At 44.1% G+C, this 21,979-nt stretch overlaps 1 protein-coding gene across 1 annotated transcript; it reads right to left on the reverse strand.

Annotated features, from left to right (window-relative positions):
• Nucleotides 1-4,745: 4,745 nt before the first annotated feature.
• Nucleotides 4,746-9,375, reverse strand: LOC117459641 (SLIT and NTRK-like protein 1). The gene has a single exon (XM_034100666.2). The coding sequence runs from the start codon at nt 8,319-8,321 to the stop codon at nt 6,210-6,212; it is 2,112 nt and encodes a 703-aa protein (XP_033956557.1). The 5' UTR covers nt 8,322-9,375; the 3' UTR covers nt 4,746-6,209.
• Nucleotides 9,376-21,979: the final 12,604 nt, after the last annotated feature.

A 21,979-nucleotide genomic window follows, 5' to 3' on the forward strand; every position in this document is an offset into this window, starting at 1 on the left:
GTAGTAAGGGGGGGGGGGGGTGAAATGGGGAATGAACTTTTCCATTCACGCGGAAAAATCCCCCTTGAATAGAAGATTTCATTTCCTCATCTAAAGCCCTGTTTAGACGTCAAGGACGCGTGATTGTGTCACATTCTTTCCCTTCTCAAATATTTACATTGTGCTTTCATCTCCGGCTGAATAGTAAGTAATTTGCAATGCATATCTAATTGAGTCACCTGTCCGTGTGCACAGTTGGACTTAAAGGCTTCTCTGTGTGAGAGCCTCCTATAGGCCATGTGTGCTCACCCTGTGCACATACGGCCACCGGTCAACATGTCACATCATGTTGACATCACACATTTACATATCAATGCATGCTGTGTGTCCGCGTAATGCGAGTGAAGCTGGAGCACAGTATGTGGACATGCAAATGGCTTCCTTTAAGATGTCACTCTGCTGAGTTCAAATCTCGAAGCTTCAAAATATGATGAGTTTATACATGATGGCTCTAAAATGGTGGCAAGTATTTTCCACAAATACTGATCATTTGGACTTGTAACTCTTAATTTGTATTATTTGGCATGAATAACAAATAGAGGTCAATATGTGTTACATTATATATGCAATAATATATATGTTATTTGATATAGTAATTATCATTTTGTTGTGGCATCAGCGTGGGCTCAAAGTCCAAACATCAGAGCCTCATTGTCTCCCATCAAGCACCGTAAAGCCACTTCGAGTAGAGGAGGAGAGCCTTGTGTACACATATAATAATGTATAAAGGGCAGCGATACAGTATATCCCATAACTGTGAGTCTTTCACTTTCTGAATCTCCCCTTGGCCCAGTTACAATCTCCTCTCTGATCAGCCAGATAATTGTAAAAGGCGTTGAGGGCAGGTTTCTTTGGGTGCAGACCAAGATAGCCTCAGGAAATTAAAAAGGTCCAATACCCTCGGTGTCAAGCTGTGGAGTATGTGCATGGCCATACATCCACCCGTAAGGGGGAGTTAGTCCCTCGAAACCCTTACTTCATGACTGCAAACAAACTCCCTTTTGTATTGCAGTTGTAGCTCCGATTCGAGCGGTGTAATCAAATCGGGTGGAGCCACACAAAGCCTCCCAGTGAGGGATGGGGAACTCGTGTGGCCGCTAAATGACATAATCGATAGGCGGGGGGTGGGAGGTGGGAGAAGAGGATTACGTAGAGCTGGAGGAAACACTCGGTAGACTATCCACTCATCTTGATTAAAGGTGTGCCGTGGGTTGACACCAGATCTGGGTCAATTATGAGTTGAGAGTCTTTTAATTACTCTGGATTTTTTGCTCTCCAGTCTGTCTGGCCATTTAAGTTTGAAATATCTGAATCTCTTTTGTTTTGATTGATGTACCCGCCCACGTTAACTCCAAGAGCTGCTTCAAAGGTAACTTTCCGTCGTAATAGTATTGTTGCTTTGTTGCAAGCGTGGAAGTAAACTACAGTGCCACCTTTCTCTCTTGTTTCGAGCTATCAGAGCAAACGTGCAACCATTTTAGACTGATTAGCCGCCCTAGCAATGTTTTCCAGTGATTGCATTTAAAAAGACCATTGATCAAAGCTGCGGGGAAAAACACATTTTAAACCCCTAAAGATTTTCGTTTGTGGTTGTAATTACGATATGTTCGCATATTGAACGGTATATTACCAAGCACAGTGATTGCACAAGTGAATGCCTGCTGTGTTTCCTGTCATGTTAAACATTCTATTACATTTAAGCTAACAAAAAACTCCATCACAATCACTAAGGACCATACAGCTACTATTGTGGCTCACGAAGAACATCACTACTGATAAAACCCAACCACTGACACTTATAGGCACTTGGAGGTAGATGGGCTAATACAAATATCTGGGAGTAGCACCATGAAATCCTTGGGGATAGTGAAAGATAATCACTAGTACACACACCCATGGGCTTGAACCAGCAGCAAGGGGTTTCAGTGGCTGCAGAGTGTTCAAGTGCAGGACTACTGGCGAGCCTTCAGCGCAACACATGGGACTTTCTTCAAAGCTATCATCAAAGGATAATACCCAGGCTGGAAAAGGCTTTTGGGGATTTGATTACAAAACCCAAACAAGAGTAGACACTGAATCTGACCATGGGGAGTCAGATAAAAGCTAGCTGCTGATGCTTTAGCGCTAATTAAAGGGAAAGACCCGTGTTCTGGGTTGAGTTCCTCACATCATGTGTAACTCAGCATGAATGTGAAATGTCCCAAGCAAGACACAAATATGCTGAATGACAGGGTTTTGTATCCTGTAGTACAATGTGTTCCAAATACCTGCTTTGGATGTTGTGACCAGATATTGCCTCAAAGGAACAGCCTAAAAATAAAACAATGCAAAAGGATTGGAGATGTGCCTGATGTAGCACAGCAACACGACATGATGGTAGCAGTGGGTGTTCGAGCTGTAATGGGCTTTCCCACCGATGACTAACCGGCCAAACAGGGTACATTGTTTTTGGTTTGCAGAGAAGTAAGCCTGAAGCAAAACAAATCACAGCTTCCAAATACAGAACACCAGCTATCTTCCACACCCCTAGGATTAAAACGTCCCACATTAAAGCAAAGACTTACACCGAAGCTGAGTGTAAGAGGTGTGCAGATGATGTTATCTCTGCTGGAAGTGTTGCGTCAACTGCCTGCTCCTCGGGGGGGGGGGGGGGACTATCACACGAACTACGGCAGGCTTGCTGGGCCATAACAGTGTTGGAGTGCTGTGTGCCCGGCGTGTAAATAAGGCGGCTCCTCTCCGCTGCGGTTCCAACAGCTATTATCCGTCGCATTAATGAATAGGTCCTCCTGTTAGCCAGCGGGTCACACAGACCTAGGGACACCTGACGGAAAGCTGATGGGTTCACGCAGAGGGAATGCTTGTTTTTGGTTTTTTATCTATTATCTGATATTCTAAAAAGTAGAGCACTCAACTGCTTTGATATTATTATATGTAGTCCATACATGTATGCTGTAAGAGTGGTGGGATTCGCCTCATAGACGTATGCAATGCCATTATGGAGAACATTTTTCACTTCTGAACTTGGAATGATTGTAAAATATACTCGTCAGCCATCTTGGATTGTAGGGTTGCATACGCACTGCAGCAAGAGTCTAAATGTGTCATGCTCCCTCCTGGGTAGCAAGGAGCTAGCATCCAAGAATCCTAATAAAACAGTCTTAAAATAATATGATATGATAATGCAACACGATGTAAGATCCTACACTAGTGTATGCAAATCAAATGACATGACTTTCACCTTATTTTGAACCGTTTTCCATATTGAAGGACAAAGAGGTACTTGAAGTTAGCATGTGTACCCCCTTCTGTATGTTAGGTATGCTAAACAATATGGCCATAATTCAAACCTGTCACATTACACCACCTCGAATACAATCAAAATTCCTCAAAGCAAACATTGTTGTGTTTTTTTGTTGTTTTTTACTCAACCTCAACCACACTTTATTTAACAAAATAGAAGCAGGTCAAATATCGCAAAGCATATAAATGTAACTTTGAAACACAGCGTTTGAAAATCATGACAAATCATCAGTGGGCTGTGGCACGGTAATACTCCACAGAAGAGACACATAGTTACCCGCACCCACCCACTCCCCTCCACCAACACCAACACCCGTTGTGATTAAACAGAACATTTGGGAAACGGGGGTTGAGGGGGGGGGGGGAGCAAGGTGACGGGACAGAACTGCAGGGAGGTGATGATGATGAGTGTTTGTCACAGATCTGCTGAAATGTTAAGTCCCCAAGGTCAAGCTGCATGGGAGGAGGGGGGGGGGGGGGCAGTGGGGAAAGTAAGGGGGCAGACATGCATATTGTCCCGCTATGCTCTCTCTCTCTCTCTCTCTGTCTCTCTCTCTCTGCAGGCTTCCCACACACACACACACACACACACACACACACACACACACACACACACACACACACACACACACACACACACACACACAGTCAGCATGGGACAGGCAGACAAAGAAAGCAGGGGAGAAGTGATTCAGCACCATGGACAATGCTAGTCTGCACACTGGGGGAAATACTGTAGGCCTACTAGCAGGGGGAAGATGGGGGGGGGGGGCACTGAGGGGGGGGGGGGGGGTTGGGGGTGTAACCCTATCTCACATCAACATCTGTACACTCTCATCACGGCCATGGCATGTTAGAATTGTTGCCGAATGATGCAGACATCTTGTCCAAATTAGGCGTAGGTTTCTTAAAGAAATGCACAGACAAAAAGATGTCGCCAGCACTAGAATATTTCATTGTTAGACAAAAGAAAATTGCACATTCCTTGCACCTGTTTTAGACACTTGGAAATGTATGTATGCCCCAACTGTTTAGTGTTTTAGTTGTTTATCCGAATCCAAGCTAATAAGCAGCAAACCCGACAGATGAGCTGCAAAACAGGTATTCAGTCACGGCATTGTTTTCATGAGCCCACGAAAACCATGCGACCCCCTCGAGAAGAGCATCTCAAGTTCAAAATGCTGATTTGAAAAAGGCATCTTGCATTATCAAATTAGCCCCGCCTATGTGTGTGTGTGTGTGTGTGTGTGTGTGTGTGTGTGTGTGTGTGTGTGTGTGTGTGTGTGTGTGTGTGTGTGTGTGTGTGTGTGTGTGTGTGTGTGTGTGTGGTGTGTGTGTGTGTGTGTGTGTGTGTGGTGTGTGTGTGTGTGTGTGTGTGTGTGTGTGTGTGTGTGTGTGTGTGTGTGTGTGTGTGTGTGTGTGTGTGTGTGTGTGTGTGTGTGATCCCCTTAGTGAAGGAGATACACCCCTGTGTCTGGCCACATGCTGAGTTCTCCCCATGTCATGGCCCCCGCGTGTTAGGAAGCAAACACCCACACCCCAAACAGCCTATTCAAGCACATGTTGTCGTAAATACAGTTTCAATTCTCTTATTTGGACAAGATTAGATGGCTTTACAAAAGCTCACAACATAATGAAAGTGAATCATAGCCATAAGCTTTTATGTGGAGGAATACTTTTTTTTCTGACATTAAAAAAGCATTCTAGTCTAGATCAGTCTACCTGCGCTGTTTACATAGATCGAATTATACCTACATAGCTCGATTGAAAACACTTCTTTGTTCAGTTGTTGAAAAAATATGATGGTATAAACCCCCCGTTTTAAATGACTTGTTTTTTTTCTTCCTCTCACCCAAAGCAGGCTATATTCATCGACACACAAAACCACATAACTGTTATTGTAGCTACATTAACTTTGCAGCATAAGCATCTGAGTGACGTTAATTGGTCATGCTCATCTGCATGTCTGAATATCTGAAAGTCAACAATTGGCACACCATAAAATAACACAGTTTACATTCATAAAGGAGATGATGACTGCGCAGACATGGATTTCATCTGCACCATCTAGTACGGTATAAATAACCCCAATATTTATCGACAATCAAATGATAACAAACAGAAAATAACATGCACTGACAGCACTTCCACCACTCCTTCCCGAGAGCCATTGTTATCAGTTAATTTTTTTTCTCTTTTCTTCAAACAAGTTTAAAACAACAAATACAAATCCTGACTGCAGGTTCACAAAAAATAGAGAAATGGCACTTTGTAATAGTCATATATAATTCTTAATATCTATATATTGTCGTCATATTGATATAACATGAAAGGGTCGAGTTTGCTTCTTTGTTGGTTATGGTGGTTATGGTTCCTCGCCGTCGTGTGTGTGTTGAAACCATGCGAAATATCATCATGCAGATTATGATACATCGGTCCGAGTATTTACATTTACATTCATGCGTTCGTGCACCATTTCCTGGGTCCTCGGTCTTTGCTTTCTCTCTCGCTCGCTCTTTCTCTCTTTCTCACACACACACACACGCCCTCTCCCTCGCTTCCTTTTCTCCCTTTTTTCTGTCTCATATCCGTAGTCCGATTGCGGCAAATAGCAGAACTGGGAGGAGGAGGGAGGGAGGGGTTTAAACCAGGGGGCTTGGCATATACATATATTACAGAGTGGGGCCTGTGCAGCAGCAGACTGACTTACTTGGTTCAACTGGCGGAAACAAGACATAAACAAGTCTGTGTTCGCCGCTGACGAACAAAAGCTGGATGATGTTCAGTCATGTGTGCATCAGTGTGTCTGTATGACATGTTTGTAATCCAGTCCGGTATGGGTTCATTGTGCTGGACCCAGAGTCTCTTTACGCATCATTTGTCGTGGAAAGGTGCGTGCTGCAGTCGAAGCCCCTGTGCGCGCCCCCGTCTGCGTGATAAGGCCCACTGTGCCAATACGACGAGTCACACACTGTCTGCAAGGAATTGATCTCCGAGGCGGAGGAGTTCCCGTCCCTCCGCTTTGATCGCTTTCGATTCCGCAAGATGAACACAAGCATCCCCACGACAGTAAAAGCGGACGTGACGAACACCAACAGCAACCCGGGGACGAGCACAGAGATTGAGACCCTGTTCGGCTCCAAATAAGAGTTTGAGCGCGTCCCCGAGTCCTGGGTGAAAGTGCTGTTTTTGGACAGGGGTGTGGGGGAGACTTTGTCAAGGAGCTTAGGGCACATGAGGTCGTTCCGGACTTGGCGGAAATCTTGTTTCCAGAACTCTTCGGGTGACTCGCATTTGAGATCGCTCACTATCACATCGTCCCCGAGTTTATCCGCCCACTGCTTGAAGGGCACGATGTTGCACGAGCAATCCCACGGATTCCCGTGCAAATCGATTTGTATGATTGAATTGAGCTGGTCTAACACTCCCGGCACGGGCAGATAGGGGAAGTAATTATTATGAAGACTGATTTTGGACAAAGAAATCCCAAGGAAAGCATCGTTTGGTAGAGACTTCAGCAAGTTGTTGTTGAGGAACAGGACCCTCAGATTAGGCATAGGGCTGAATGCACCTGCCACTATCATCTGGATGTCGTTGTATTCCAAACTGAGATATTCCAGATTCCCGAGGCCCACAAACATCTCTGCGATCAGCGTATCCAGATAGTTCTTATCCATATACAGCCATCTGAGCTCGCTCTGGTTTATAAAAGTGCTGTTGTCGATCACCTTGATGTTGTTCCCCCCCAGATCAAGCAAGTTGAGGCTGGTGTAGCCGAGCAGGTGGTTCTTTTTCACTGCGTGTATGTTGTTATTTCGCATGTTCAACTCGTGTGCAGCCAGGGGTTTAGGCTTGAGGTTGGATAAGCTTTCGATCTTGTTGCCCTCGCACAAGACCCCCAGGCCCTGTCTGGTGCCGATCAGCTTGCATTTGCAAGGCTGGGGGCACGTCATGTTGTGAGGCAGCTCTCTGTCCCCGTTCTCACCTGACACCACAGGAGTTGGCCTCGTTTTCAGCTGCCAGTTCTCACGAGATTTGGAGCGGCTCTTGGGTCCGTGGCCAGGCGTTGGGGGGCCGCTGGTGTCTCTGTTGGGCTTGTAAGGCGTGGGACGGGGAACCTGAGCCTCGCTCTCAGAGGCCTCCTCCTGGGTGGGAGGGGCGACCAGGCTGGTGTCCACGCTGCCGCTCTGTGAAGGACACAGGTCCGCTTCTGACGTCTCGTTCAGGTCGCTCCCCTGCAGCCTGGTGGGAGCCTCGCATATCATCCTCCCGATAAGAGCGTTATGCGGTATGTTCTCCAGCCATTCCTTCAGAGAAACCAGGTCGCAGTTACAGTCCCATGGGTTGTCCTCCAACAAAACCTCCGCAATGCCCGGTATTTGCTCAAGGACCCCCTCATAAGGCACCGTTTTGATTCTGTTCCCCCGCAAGTCGAGATGCGTAATGGGCACATGTTGAAACACGTTTATAGGTAGCGCACTGATGAGGTTGTCGTTAAGTATTAACACTTCAAGTTTGTTTAGGTCCCTGAACACGGCGGGGTCAACGTCCCTCAGTAGATTGAAATCAGCTTGGAGATATTCCAAGTCGTCTAACCCCAGAAATGTACTCTTCCGGAAGGATCGTATCTTATTGTTATTGATGTGCAGCCTTTTCACCAGCTGCAGTCCCAGAAAGGCGCCGGGGACAATGTCGTGCAAGCCATTGTTTTCCAAATGCAAGCTCACAGCATTGTAAAAGTTGGCAAACTCGTTGGGAAATAGCCTGGATAGAGAATTCCCGTGCAACAGCAGGTGATAAAAATGCGAGCTCGGGCCAGTCAAATGCTGCAGAGTGGTGAGGCTCCTTTTTTCGCAGTCTATGTGCAGATCTCCCTCGATCTCGTTGCAAGAGCATATCTGCTCCTTACAAATGTCCCTTGTCACATTTCCACCCGCAACACAAAGAGCCGCATTCAGCAGAACAATCCAAAGCAGCATTTTTCAACGTGGACAATTCATTCCCGGTTTTAAGACATACGAGCTGTGAATTCAGTCTACATCAGTGAGAGGGAAAATGGTAGATAGCGACATTTAGGGAGAAGATAAAGCAATGTTTTATAACAGATCCATGCTGCATCTAACCTGCGCTTGTGTCCAGACTTCCAGTTTGAAAATGCCCACATAAACGTCTCTTTCACATCGACCGAATCCTCAGAGCGTGTTTATGATCAAAATCGAAAGCAGCGGGCGACAGTAGAGTCCAACACATCTTCCGGCTGTTTTCAGTTCGTTTAACACTGACCTTGGCAGAGCAAAAGAGAACAAATCCGTGCCTTTTTTCTCCTCCAGTCTTGCTGCGTGTTGCGGCGTCTCAGTGCCCTCTCCCCTGATGCTGAATTCACCCCGTGCGCTGGAGCTTTAGAAGCGATGTCACCGCTGCAAAACACCCGCATCCCCCCTCACATCCTTCGGCGTGTTGCCTCGCTCGTCTCTCCCCCCCCACCCCTTTTGTGGCGGTTTTGGGAATCACAAAAGGAGAAACGCAGAGACAGTGTTCATCCTAGCGCGGTGCTGTAAGAATAATCTGACACCCTCTACTGAGCTGTAATGGCAAAAACCCGTCGACTGACTGAGGGAATGCTGAGAAGCGAGAGCAAGGGAGAAAAAAAAATCCACATACAGGGACGATCTTTCTTTAAATCATACTTTAAACAAAAAAAAGGGTTTCTGTCACGATACTAGACTCCTACTGTTATTGTTGACTCTTGCAGCTCCATGGTAAAAGTGTCCAAGTCCGCATCGTTGAAAACACTGGTGAGATTTCACATTGGGATCGTGATACCTCCGTTCCCTGCCATGAATTACCCCCCCCCTTCTTTAGTTCTTAAGGGATAAACAGCATTACTTTAGCGGATCTCCCTCCGTATGTGAGCCTCCACTGTTACAGCCTTGACTTTCGCCCCTTGCTTTGAAAACACTGTTGAATGCAGTAAAAACAATAATCCGCTACAGGCATGCATCAGTCCAGCAAAGAAAAAAAAACAGTTGACTATACAACAAACGATGCGTCAGTGTGGCACCCTATATGCGCATGTGTGCGTTTTTTTTTTTTGTTCTCCCAATATAAAAACCCTTTGCAGAAATAGATCCACAACTGGAAGAAAAAAGACAAGGGAAGTGGTTTGAACACAATTTTATCTCCTATCGATTTTATTATACTCCATTGTTTGAGAGTATTACATCAGCTGATGCACAGGAGAGTTAAGGTAGTTGCCCCCCCCTTCAGCCACCTCCTCCTCCTCCTCTTCATCCTTCTGCAGTGCTCCATTGGAATTAAAAGCAGGACAGAAACATTGATGTTAAGTTAAATATCCTCTTCTCTGATATTATTTTTTTAATTTGTTGCAATAAGAGACCAATCTGTGGACTCAGGAGATTCCAGCAAAGCATCCTGCAATAAGCAAAATATCATTAGGACCACCGGCTGTAAAGCATTCCCATTATAGTCCATTGACGGGCAGTAATGTCTCCCTACCCACCCACCTGCCTGCCTGCCTGTCTGTCCGTCCGTCTGTCTGTCAGCGAGCTTGCAGTTGTTGCTGTTGCTTGTAAACTCCATACTTGTTGGCTTCTCTTTGGGTGTGTTTAAACTTTTTACAACTGCATGCTTCTCTTTTTGTCGGATCCATTTGTCTATAAAGCTAATTATATATTTGCATATTATTTGCATTGTTTATTACGGGCTTTAACCACAAGAACAGTGCATCCCCTTAAGTGCAGTACTAAGTGGACAACATGTCAGCTGTTACCACTCAATTACATTTGATTGGTTCTGACATCATTTTTAAATAATTCATAAAAAATGTGATTTAAAAAAAAGTATGTATTTTAATGATAAATATAATCAGCAGTGTATGCAATATGTATTAGTGTTATTATTTGAAATTGGCTGCACTTTAGTTTCAGAAAAAAAGAGATTGTTTTTCATTACATGTAATGTTTATTGACATTATTAAGAAAAGAGATGCACACATTTCTAAGTCAATAGTATATGCCCATCATCTTTGTAAAACACACTTAAGTCCATTGATTTTTTTTAATTAATTGTATTTACAATAATTATATTCCAGTAATAATATGAATATTAACATTATTCTGCAATACTGAGTACACCTTGTATTTGAAGCACCTGGCTGATAATGTTGTGTTATTCAAGTCTAATATCTGGAGCTTAATATACCCAAAGGAATAGTTGCATGGGGCTAAGCATCATGGGAAACAGATAATATTGAGTTGCATTAGTGTGAGCACATCAGAGATAAGTGCCAACCTGCAGGCTCAATGTGTCGCAGCAATTCATAGCCACCAAAAACACACCTCTATAGCCTACAGTTAGCGTTGCATGTCCCGATGGGTCGATGTGTTGTCCATATGTTTCTACACAAAACACGACCTTTTCAAATTGAGTTTAAAATAATTCCAGTCATGATGCTTAGCTCCACATTTGTGTCCCTGAAGGGAAACAAATCAGTCCGAAGCAGGATTTCTAAAAGGGCAGTTCCCGCGAGACAAACAGCAGCCACTGAACCAGAAGCCCTGAGAGGCAGAAAGCCAAACAAACACAAGTCTGTTGACTGAAGTAAACAAGTGAATAGGAAACTAATACGCCCGTGTGGGAATGGGAAAAACACACCTGAATCACTGAATTGTGGGTAATGTAGGCGCCAGGCTTTGACACAAGGTTTCCTCTTGTTTCAGTTAGGATGTTAGTCCATCCAAAAAGTGACACAATTACCTGAGTGTATGCCGACAGGCAAAGTGGGGTTTGGGAACCTAATAATCAAATGGTTCAGATACACACATTAAGTACATTGTTATTGTTCTGTTATTGTTGTTCTAATTTGGTGCCGTTGTCCTGATGCTTTTGTAAATGTGTTGGCTCTCTAATATGACTCTCATATTGTTATTGTGACTTTTATGCTCTGTCTTTGAGATAATGATACAGCCTAATGCGATGCAACAAATCAGTTTGTGTAATAGCCATTGCTTTTTGGACGCTTTTCGTAATTGTTTGCATCGTGCATTCGCCTTAGAGACAAAGCAACACTAAAGCCAAACAATCAATCAGGCGGAAATGTTGTGCTAAAAGATGACTTACAATTCCCTTTAGTCCTTCTGACGCTCAGATGTGTTGTCTGTTGGTGATCCCAGCTCCATGTGGCACCAGGTGACATTACACGTTTGATATCACGGTAAAGGTCATTATCAACTTACTTTATGTTATTCGCCTCCCTGTTCAATGCTTCCCTAAGAGAGAGACACATTCAAAGGATGCTGGGAATTATCAGCCTCAGCCACCGTGGGGTTTGTGTTGTTGGACAATCTGCTTGACCTTCCCTCGGGCCCGTATTTGAAGACGTATTTTTTCTTTCTTCCTCATAAGATGAAAACATCCGCTCAGCTCATGACCTGGATAGAGACAACAACGTCTCCAAACGCCACTATTTAGCCGTTTCCAGAAAATAAGGAGAACATTTTCATGTGTCCCTCAATGAGGTTTTTCTTTTGGGGAGGGGTGGGGAGCAAACACGTGCCACATCAGCTCCAGATGTTTAGCTGTCGGAGAACAATGTACTCTCTCTCCCACGGCTTCAAAGGCAGGAGGGTTGGAGAGACGGAAATACTCTACGGGTAATTACAGAAAGGTCAGGAGCAATCGTAAGCTTGCTTTCCCATCAGCATGCTCGGCTCAGTGTGCGCAGACAGCATTCAAAATAAGGCACGGGTGTGTGTGGCGATGCATGCATTCTGGGTAAATAACGTTTGATCATCAAGTAGATACGGTGAACAGGAAGAGGGCAGGTGTTTTACTAAATATAGTGTTATCTGACATCCTGACTTGTATGTATTTATATTTCATTACAGACAGAAACAAATAATCACTACAAAAAAAAACACTCACGGTACGTCCACACAGCAGCTTCAGAAGAAACTTCCACCGCTTCCAACGCTTCTCTGCCCATTGACTTTGAATGGGGATGACGTCACTTTGCCTCGCTTTTCGCCGAACTGCATTGTGGGGGAGCGAAGCGAAGATTTCCAGGATGTCCGAGAAGGGTCTATCTGCGGCCGCGGCCAGTACACGGCGGTACACGATGGTACACGACACGCCCACCTGACACGACACTACGGTGGCTGAGAAGGGTCTAGCTGCGGCCGCGGACAGTGGAGGTTGAACCAAGCCCCCAGGAGTGCGCCGGAGTCTTGTGGCCAAACGGTGGTACTACATTTCCTTTGTGGTCTCTAACTCGTTGGATATTTTTTTTAAACTAAATAAACTACCCAGTATGAACGTTCCCGGGTAGCAGTTCTCTTCCCTCCCTTCAATCTAACTCTTCCCTTCCCTTCCCCCCATCCTAACCCTAACCACTCCCTACCTTGTTACCTAATCCTAATCTTCCTTCCTCCCTCCTAAACCCCAAAACCTCTCCTACTGTAAGAAATTAAAATCAATGTTTATACTACATGGGCTGTATGATGTAAATCTCGTCAATTCGCTTTTAACGGTGGTGCCTCTCAGCCACCGTAGTGTCGTGTCAGGTGGGCGTGTCGTGTACCGCCGTGTACTGGCCGCGGCCGCAGCTAGACCATATTGGGATGTCCAGGATGTCCAGGATTCCAAAGTTGAGCAATGTTCAACTTTTGAAGCTGAGCTGGAAGCGCCAGCCAATCAAACACGTTTATGCAAATTTGACAGTAGAAGCGCTAGCCAATCAAACCGCGTGTAAGCAGGGAGAGCCAGACCGCAGTTCATTTCCTCATATTCCAAACGAGAAATTACGGTAGCAAATCACCCGGTTCTTTACGACCAGAGCTATTACCGGGATACAAACCGGAGGAACCAGGCATGGAGGGAGGTGGCAGAGGCAGTGGGTGAAACTGGTAGGTTTTCGCCTGTTTGGGGAGTTTATATATATATATATATTGCTCGCATAAAATCCCCGGGTTTTTTTTGCTTTGTATGTCGGGGGCGGGAGATTCATGTGATTGGTTGTTGGTCGCATTGCTCGCAAAAAATCCCCAAGCTGTCAGACACACCCAGCTCCAAGATGTTTGAAAAGCTGCTGTGTGGACGTACCGTAAATGAGAATAAAAGTCGTTAAATGTGAGGCTTTTAGAAAACTATTATTTCTCAAGCTCTCCTCTCAAGTGTTTTTTTTTAATCCCACCTTTTCTTAATTAGGCAGCGGTGGTCTAGCAGATGTGTCGTGTCCAGGAAAAGATGGTCAAGTGCCGACTGGAAGTCAATGGAGCTATTGGCAGAGGCGGCAGCAGCGCTCCGACGCATCGACCTGCCGTGCTGTACGGGGAATCAGCAGAATGTTTGACTCCAGATCCATACACATCTATCCCAAACTCCATTTACCCCCAGCCTGTCTTTACCATCAACACAACTCACAGCTGACCTGCTGGAAGTCAGCTGAGGATCGGGGGGGGGGGACACGTGTTGGGGTCTGAATCAGAGGAGAGACACACACGATTACTTTGTACTGTTCTGAATGAGATGAATACAAACCGTGCGTTCTCATGCTATGACACAAATCTGACATTAGTGTTCGTCGCTTCAAAGAGAATCGTTACATTATAGCTTCCAACCAAAATGCGAGCTGACATGTGCTCAACACAAAAAGAGTCTAGCAGTTCTTCATAATGCAATATTTATGATTTGTTTTACGTTGCAAGCTGAGATGAACTTAGTGATAGATATCCACTATTAATCCTTAGCAGATAATCCACATGTTGAATGTACAGATGTGCGTTTATGGACTGTCAGGCTGCTGTTATAACACAAATAGATTTATTTAAATGTGGACATTTTTAAAAGCCCCAAGCCTGTGTTTCAGGTTTCAGGCTCGAACATGACATTCCCAGAACAAATATCTTCACATCTAAAAGGGTTAAATTAATAATATTTGTTCTCAAAGTAATGATAAACCTGTGAGTCGGATGTAGAAGAGTCAGAATCAATATAGATGTTTTTTATTTTAAAGACAATTCAGATTGAACATGGTAAAAAAACTGTAAATTAGTGTCCGTCCAAAACATATGTTGTACTTATAGTGAACACTAACCTTGACTGATGGATGGGAGACTAAAAGCTTTAGGAATCCAAAGTTCAACATATAATAAGTGCCCTGTTTCAAGATTGATGCGAAACAAGTGATATTTGACCTTTTTAGACAGATTTAGCAAATAAAACCTCTTCTGGGGCGATTCGGGTGGGCTTTCCTTATCTCTGGCCCCCCTGCTTCGATGTTGACATGTGACATCTCTTCCTGACCGTCAGAGCCAATAGAATCGAAGGGCAATCGTCCCGCACTCATTTGTCGTGTATTAATATGAAAAATAACTCTTTATTTGAGTTGTGAGTGGCCAGCAACACTCTGAGAAACATGTTGAAACACATACTTAGAATGCTACGTTGCTTTGGAAAGCGGTGCCGTCCCCCTCGTTGAGTCAGCCACCACATCGCCTGCTTCTCAAACATTTGTTTACTCTTCTTTCACATATCCGCCCCCGTACAGAATTACATATAAAAGCTTGGCCTGAATCTTGTTTGCGGGACCTCGTCTGCCGTTACTCGGCGAGCGATGTGTTTGCTTTTGAAACTTTTTTGAAAGGTCTGGCTATGCAGCGGAGTGAGATTTGTGTACCGATGTTCGCACCCTTTCTCTCTTGCTGTTCAGCTGTACATCACTTGCTTTGCCAATTACGCTTGGAACACATTCTCCAATTATCGCTAAAAAGGAGACGTTCGGCCCGGAGTCCGTCCGTCGTGGTTACTGGCAGGAACTCGTGTGCTTAGTGGGATCAAAGGGAGTTTAAAGACAAGCAGTCTGGATTAGTTGCCTTCTGAGTGCTCTGGTTCATGTCTTCCTTAACGCTCACATGCTTTGAGAGTTCATCACATGTCCCTAATGAGATGACATTCGACCTGTATGTCAGATCTAAACTGTCCGTTAAGCTCTTTTCTCTCCTCGTTGTAAAGCTTTTAACAGGTGACCCTGACCCTAACCTGTCAGGCGTGACTTTTATCGCCCTTTACTGACGGTTTGATGTTCCTCACAGCCTTCGTCCACCAGTCGAGAGTCGTAGTATTAAGTTATTATGTTGTGTTTTTTGCATGTTAGGATAAATATAACCCGGTGTTTTCTTATAGAAAAGTTGCTATTACTTGTTGAGTTATTTATGTGTTTTAATAGCAATACTACCTAGTGGTCAGTGGTTGAGTGTAACTGAATACATTTACTCAAGTATTGTACTCATATGTTGCACACAAAACATACAAATAGCTTTTAATATACTGTATAATGTGTTGTCATATATTAAACTATCCAAGAGTTTATAGAAGTGCTGCTGAAACAATTGATACAACATTCATTTGCAGCTTTCTTTGTTGCTAATAGAGCTCGTTTTTCATGCAGAAACATAAATCCATTTCCACTGCAGTTGCTGCTTTTCCTTTTGAAGTATTGGTATTTTTCTGTGTTTTTACCACAGTGAAGTGAAGTTGGCTCTGGATAAGATACATTTCTTGTCGCTTTTCCAATTGATCAATTAATGCAGAAAATAAGAAATAAGTGTTACTGTTATACCATATTATTTCTTCACTTTAATAAAAGCACTTCTGACATGAATTGTGGCTTTCGGTTAATGATCTAATGTTGATATACGCTTGGCTTCCCTTGATCTCCTCCACAATGGGGCCTTTTGACATCATTGTCCTGCTAGCTTCGAGAACTCAGCCCTGTTTACTTTGTTGGTACGGACTCGTTGCCTTGACGACAGCCTTGCATGTACCTCAGGTGAAATGCTTGCTCATACAATTACAGCGATGTGTGTGAGTTAAAGTGGATTGAAAATGACATGCTGTGCCAGGAAAGTACTTTAGATGCAGCTCTACTCATGTGTCATACTTCCTGTTTTCTTTTGGGGGGGGGGGCCTGTGACATTTCACGACAACTCTGTCCACAGTTTCTCCTTCTTCCCTCGGAGATGAGAGCCCTGCTTTTGAGAGGGTTGACAGACCGGGTCCCATGCTGCTGATCAGAGCTCTTCAATCTGGCTTTTGAGAAGCAAATTGACTTTTCAGTATATCTGTATTTTCTCTGATGACAATATCATAAGCCCCCCTTCTGTATTTGATACGACAGCTGCTTTCACTTTCCTCACCTGAAACAAAGGATTAGCATGCCTTTGAAATTTGACTCAAGTTAGTGGTGATGTCAAGGTCTGGGCTAAGTTAAGAGACGTGTTAAAGCTGCAGTATCTTAACATTTCATGTAAGAATTTACTTGTATTCGCCTATTTCACTTTAGCACATGAAGTGTTGTATTATTATAATAATAATAATAATAATAACTGATATTTCTATAGCGCCTTTCAAGGGACCCAAGGTCGCTTTACAGGAATAGGGCAAGCACAAACAAAACAAAACAAAGGTCAGACAGACAAAACAACAGATCGATTAGGGGCCGAAAGCCTTGATGAACAGATGGGACTTGAGGGCCCTTTGAAGGCGTCCAGTGTGGGGATGTTGCGAATCTCCGCAGGGAGAGCGTTCCAGAGGGAGGGGGCTGCCACACTGAAGGCTCTGTCCCCGAAGGTTCTCAGTTTGGTGCGGGGGGTGGTGAGCAGGCCAGAGTCTGAAGACCGCAGGTTCCGGGGTGGGGCATGTGGGTGGAGGATGTCCGATAGGTACTGGGGGGGCAAGGGCATGGAGGGACTTGTAGGTCAGGAGGAGGACTTTATAAGTTATGCGGAACTTGACCGGCAACCAGTGGAGGTGGATGAGGGTGGGAGTGATGTGCTGCCACGGCTTTGTGTGTGTGAGGACCCGAGCTGCACAGTTTTGGACATACTGGAGCCTGTCCAGGGTTTTGTTGGGAACCCCGAACAGGACACCATTGCAGTAGTCCAAGCGGGTGGTGACAAATGCATGCACCAGGGTCTCGGCAACCGACTCCGAGAGTGACGGTCGGAGTCTGGCAATGTTCCGCAGGTGGTAGAAAGCCGATTTGGTCACAGACTTGACGTGGGAATGGAAGGAAAGGGTGGAGTCGAGGATCACACCCAGGTTGCGGGCTTCAGGAGATGGGGAGATGGAGCAGCCGTCGACCTCAAGGACGAAGTCACCAACCTTCTGGAGCAGTGCCTTGGGTGCCACAACCATGAGCTCTGTTTTACCGCTGTTCAGCTTCAGATAGTTTGAAGACATCCATGTCTTGATGTCATGCAGGCAGTTGATGAGAGACTGAGGGGGGAGCTGGGAGGATGGAGTGGTGCTGAGATACAGTTGGGTATCATCAGCGTAGCAGTGGAAGTTGAGTCCATGATGTCGGATGATCTGGTCGAGGGGGAGCATGTAAATGGTGAACAGGAGGGGGCTAAGTACAGAGCCCTGGGGTACACCGTGGTGGACTGGGGCCGGGGGTGAGTTTGAGCCACTGATGGAGACAAACTGTTTCCTGTTGTGGAGTTATGTGGCGTTCTTCAGGTCCTTTGACATGTCAAAGGCCATGTAATATGTCATGTGAGCTGTATTGTTCCATGTAATATGTCATGTGACCTGTATCGTTCCATGTGATATATCATGTGACCTGTATCGTTCCATGTGATATGTCATGTGACCTGTAACATGGCATGTGATTTGTCATGTGACCTGTAACATGGCATGTGATATAACATGTGACCTGTAACATGGCATGTGATATATCATGTGACCTGTAACATGGCATGTGATATAACATGTGACCTGTAACATGGCATGTGATATATCATGTGACCTGTAACATGGCATGTGATATATCATGTGACCTGTAACATGGCATGTGATATATCATGTGACCTGTATCGTTCCATGTGATATGTCATGTGACCTGTAACATGGCATGTGATTTGTCATGTGACCTGTAACATGGCATGTGATATAACATGTGACCTGTAACATGGCATGTGATATATCATGTGACCTGTAACATGGCATGTGATTTGTCATGTGACCTGTAACATGGCATGTGATTTGTCATGTGACCTGTAACATGGCATGTGATATATCATGTGACCTGTAACATGGCATGTGATATATCATTTGACCTGTAACATGGCATGTGATATGTCATGTGACCTGTAACATGGCATGTGATATATCATGTTACCTGTAACATGGCATGTGATATATCATGTGACCTGTAACATGGCATGTGATATGTCATGTGACCTGTAACATGGCATGTGATTTGTCATGTGATCTGTAACATGGCATGTGATATATCATGTGACCTGTAACATGGCATGTGATATATCATGTGCAAGTAATACATCTTGAGAGCTGTCATGTTATATACTATATTTTGTATCCAAATAATATTAAACATGCAGGGACTGTATGCTCGCCCTAACGCACAAGTTGAAAAGGGAGCCACAGACTGTCATGCACCAGAATTCGAGGTGAAATAAGGAAAAGTGACTTTTGAATGTATACAAAGAACTCTGTGCCACCGTAAAGAGCGCAGCCAATACATAACCAACACAAGTTCAACTTTTAAATGGGTTTATAATGATTACCTTTCACTTTAGCACTAGTTTCTTTCACGGTGATTATTTCATCTTCTCTCATCATAACTTTTAGCGATACGTTCCGAAAGACAAAATGGACCTTTGATGAAAACAAAGCGTTGAAATGAATACGCACCAGACAACATCATCACTCTGCGAAACCAATAAGCCCTAAACAAGTTGAACATAAATACCAACTTCCTATAAAAGACCTGCACATGCCACCTCGGTGTTTATAGCTTCATGATATGCATAACACTAAACCCACACACTCTCACACACACACACTGTGGATCACTGGGACAGTTTAATGGTCTCTCCAGCACAGGAGAATATACAGCAACGCCCCCCCCCCCCCTCCTCATGTTGGCATTTATAGGACCAGCTTAACGCCTGCAGCCTGCAATGGAGTGCTAATCTTTGTTTCTGACGAGTGACAGCTACATGTGTATCTGTCATAAGCAGTCCCACTTTTTCCCGACTGCACGCCGCTTCATGCGAGAGTGAATTACTGCGGCTCGGTTTCCCAAGAGGAAATGTTGTGAAAGATTGAATTCTTTCATCTCTTCCAAAAGGGAAGAGAAAACCACCAGCTGACTTTAAGCGCTATTCCTGAGCACGTCTGTGTAGATAGAAGATGCACTTACAGATGCATAACACTGTTATATTCATATATGATACTTAGACTATTGTCCTTGTAGTGCACACCACAGAGGTGAACACCTTCTGCATCTGTAATGTCCTCTCTGCCATGCCAGCGAACACACCACCGCTGCATGTTTTGTGTTGCTGTTAATATCCGGAACAATGCCGCAAATTCAACGTTATTAAAGTGGTAAATCTCAATCAGAGCTCATCGTGTGCACTTAGCCTTAAGGTATCCGACGTGATAACTTTGTTTCCACAATGTCAGGAAATGAGGTCCTTTACGAGAAGACGCCATTCATTCCTCTTGGTCATCTTGTGTGTGGCGGTACACAGGCTGGTTGTCCTCTGATTGAATGCTTTCTGGGCTTATTTCCAAGATGGCTAATCCTCATTTCATTGCGCACTCAGTCGACCACAGCTAATGCGGGCATGCTGTGTTGTGGCCAGTCTTTCAGAGTCCATGTGAACTGTGTTAGCTAGGGAGCCGAGTGATTGTGTTATACATCAACTACCTGCTATTTGATGCATGTACGCTGTAGATTATTCTTGTCTTCTTGGGACACTAGAATGTGTTGATTCACATCAAATGAATCTGTTACAGCATGACTTATTTTTATAGGACGCGTTTCTCTTTTGCAATCCGAGAAACTGTGTTTTACATTTCACATGAATGAGCAATGATAGCAACAGTGAATAAGACATCAAAAAGAGAGCTGGAATAGAAAAGAACAGACAAGGACAAGGCAATGGGCTTTTGTGTGGTGTGTCTCAAAGCAAGGAAACATTATTAAAAATATATAAACCTCCAGCAAGAGGAGGTCAATATGACACAAAATTACACAGCCTTAAAAATAAGGACAATTGAGTGAACAGAAAAGCCCCGTAATAAAACATGGATTTCTTTATTGAAAGTACGAATGCATGAATTCGCAGAACACAAAGAAGCTTGCTTCAAAATCTCACGCAGTCGTATCCTTGCCTGCAGTGTCCTCAGTGGTATACAGTAGACATGTAATGAATGAGGTTAAGGAGAAGTTACAAGGTAAGAGCGAAATATTGACATTCAATACACCACCCGTGGCTACATCACAATAATTGGCAGAATAAATGAATATGTTTGAATAATTAAGTGGAAAAGGTTATTCTCACACATGCTGAGGAATACTAGATTGCCACCATGCATTCAGAGACACTGACTGTAACTCTAACGGCCATAACAATATTGCATTGTATAAACATGAGGGGAAATACGTGTGTTTTTAAATATAAGTTCTGGCAACGATTCACCTAATATGCTCATGTGATTCAGCACCATGGACAGTGACAGAGTATCATTGATTCAGTACAGTGACAGAACATTTTGTATTGAGATTTAAAATCTTGACTCAGCACCATGGACAGTGAAACATCTTTATTGATTCAGGACCATGGATAGTGGCACAACTCATCATTTCGAGGCTTTGCTCGTGACACAAATATCTTGATTTAAGACAACAGGAGTTACTATTTGTCTTGATTCAGGACCTTGGACAGTGACTCAGTTTTCATTTAGCACAATGGATAGGGCATCCAATATTTGGATATAGTATCATGGATACTGACATTAACTTCTTAATTTAGTACATGGACACTGACACTAATGTCTTAATCCAGCACCACGGACAGGTACAGTCATATTTAGATTGAGCACCATGGAAACTGACCCACTCTTTTTTGATTCAGCACCTTGGACAGTGAGATCGTTTTGTTTTGATTCAGCACCTTGGACAGTGAAGTACTGTTTTCATTCATCACCACGGAAAGGGTAACTAATTTAAGGACCATGGAAAGTGACACACACTCCTGTCTACAGTACTTGATGCAGCACTACAGACAAGCACATTTAGATTTAGTAGCATGGATACCGACACTCATTTATTATAAGACCGTTTTATCATCCTGGATAGAGACTGTCAAATATACATTTAGTATTTCTATTCGCAAATCTTTATTCAGTACCATTAACACTGACATTTTGTTAAGTTTAGCACCATGGTTACATGACAGTGACACCGTTTTCCTTTCAGCACCATGGACAGGTAGACCGTTTGTTTTCTCTTGGTTCAGCTCCATGGGCAGTGACACTTATGTATGTATTCAGTACCATGGACAGTGACATTCATATTTCACTATACTACCTTGGTTACTGACCCTTAAACATTGACTCAGTAGTAGGGAGAGAAACACATAGTTCTTGGGTTTTAGACAATTCCCGATTTAGCACAATTGACAGCGACAACCATTCTTGTTTTGCGGTCCTTCTTGTAAGTCTTTAAATCAATGAAAGCCCCCACAGTGGAGGAAGAGAGCCATCCAGAGACGGGTGCTGCTGATGAGAGATATGCTTCATT

Source organism: Pseudochaenichthys georgianus, chromosome 2 (assembly GCF_902827115.2).
Source record: "Pseudochaenichthys georgianus chromosome 2, fPseGeo1.2, whole genome shotgun sequence".
Classification (NCBI taxonomy): Eukaryota; Metazoa; Chordata; class Actinopteri; order Perciformes; family Channichthyidae; genus Pseudochaenichthys; species Pseudochaenichthys georgianus.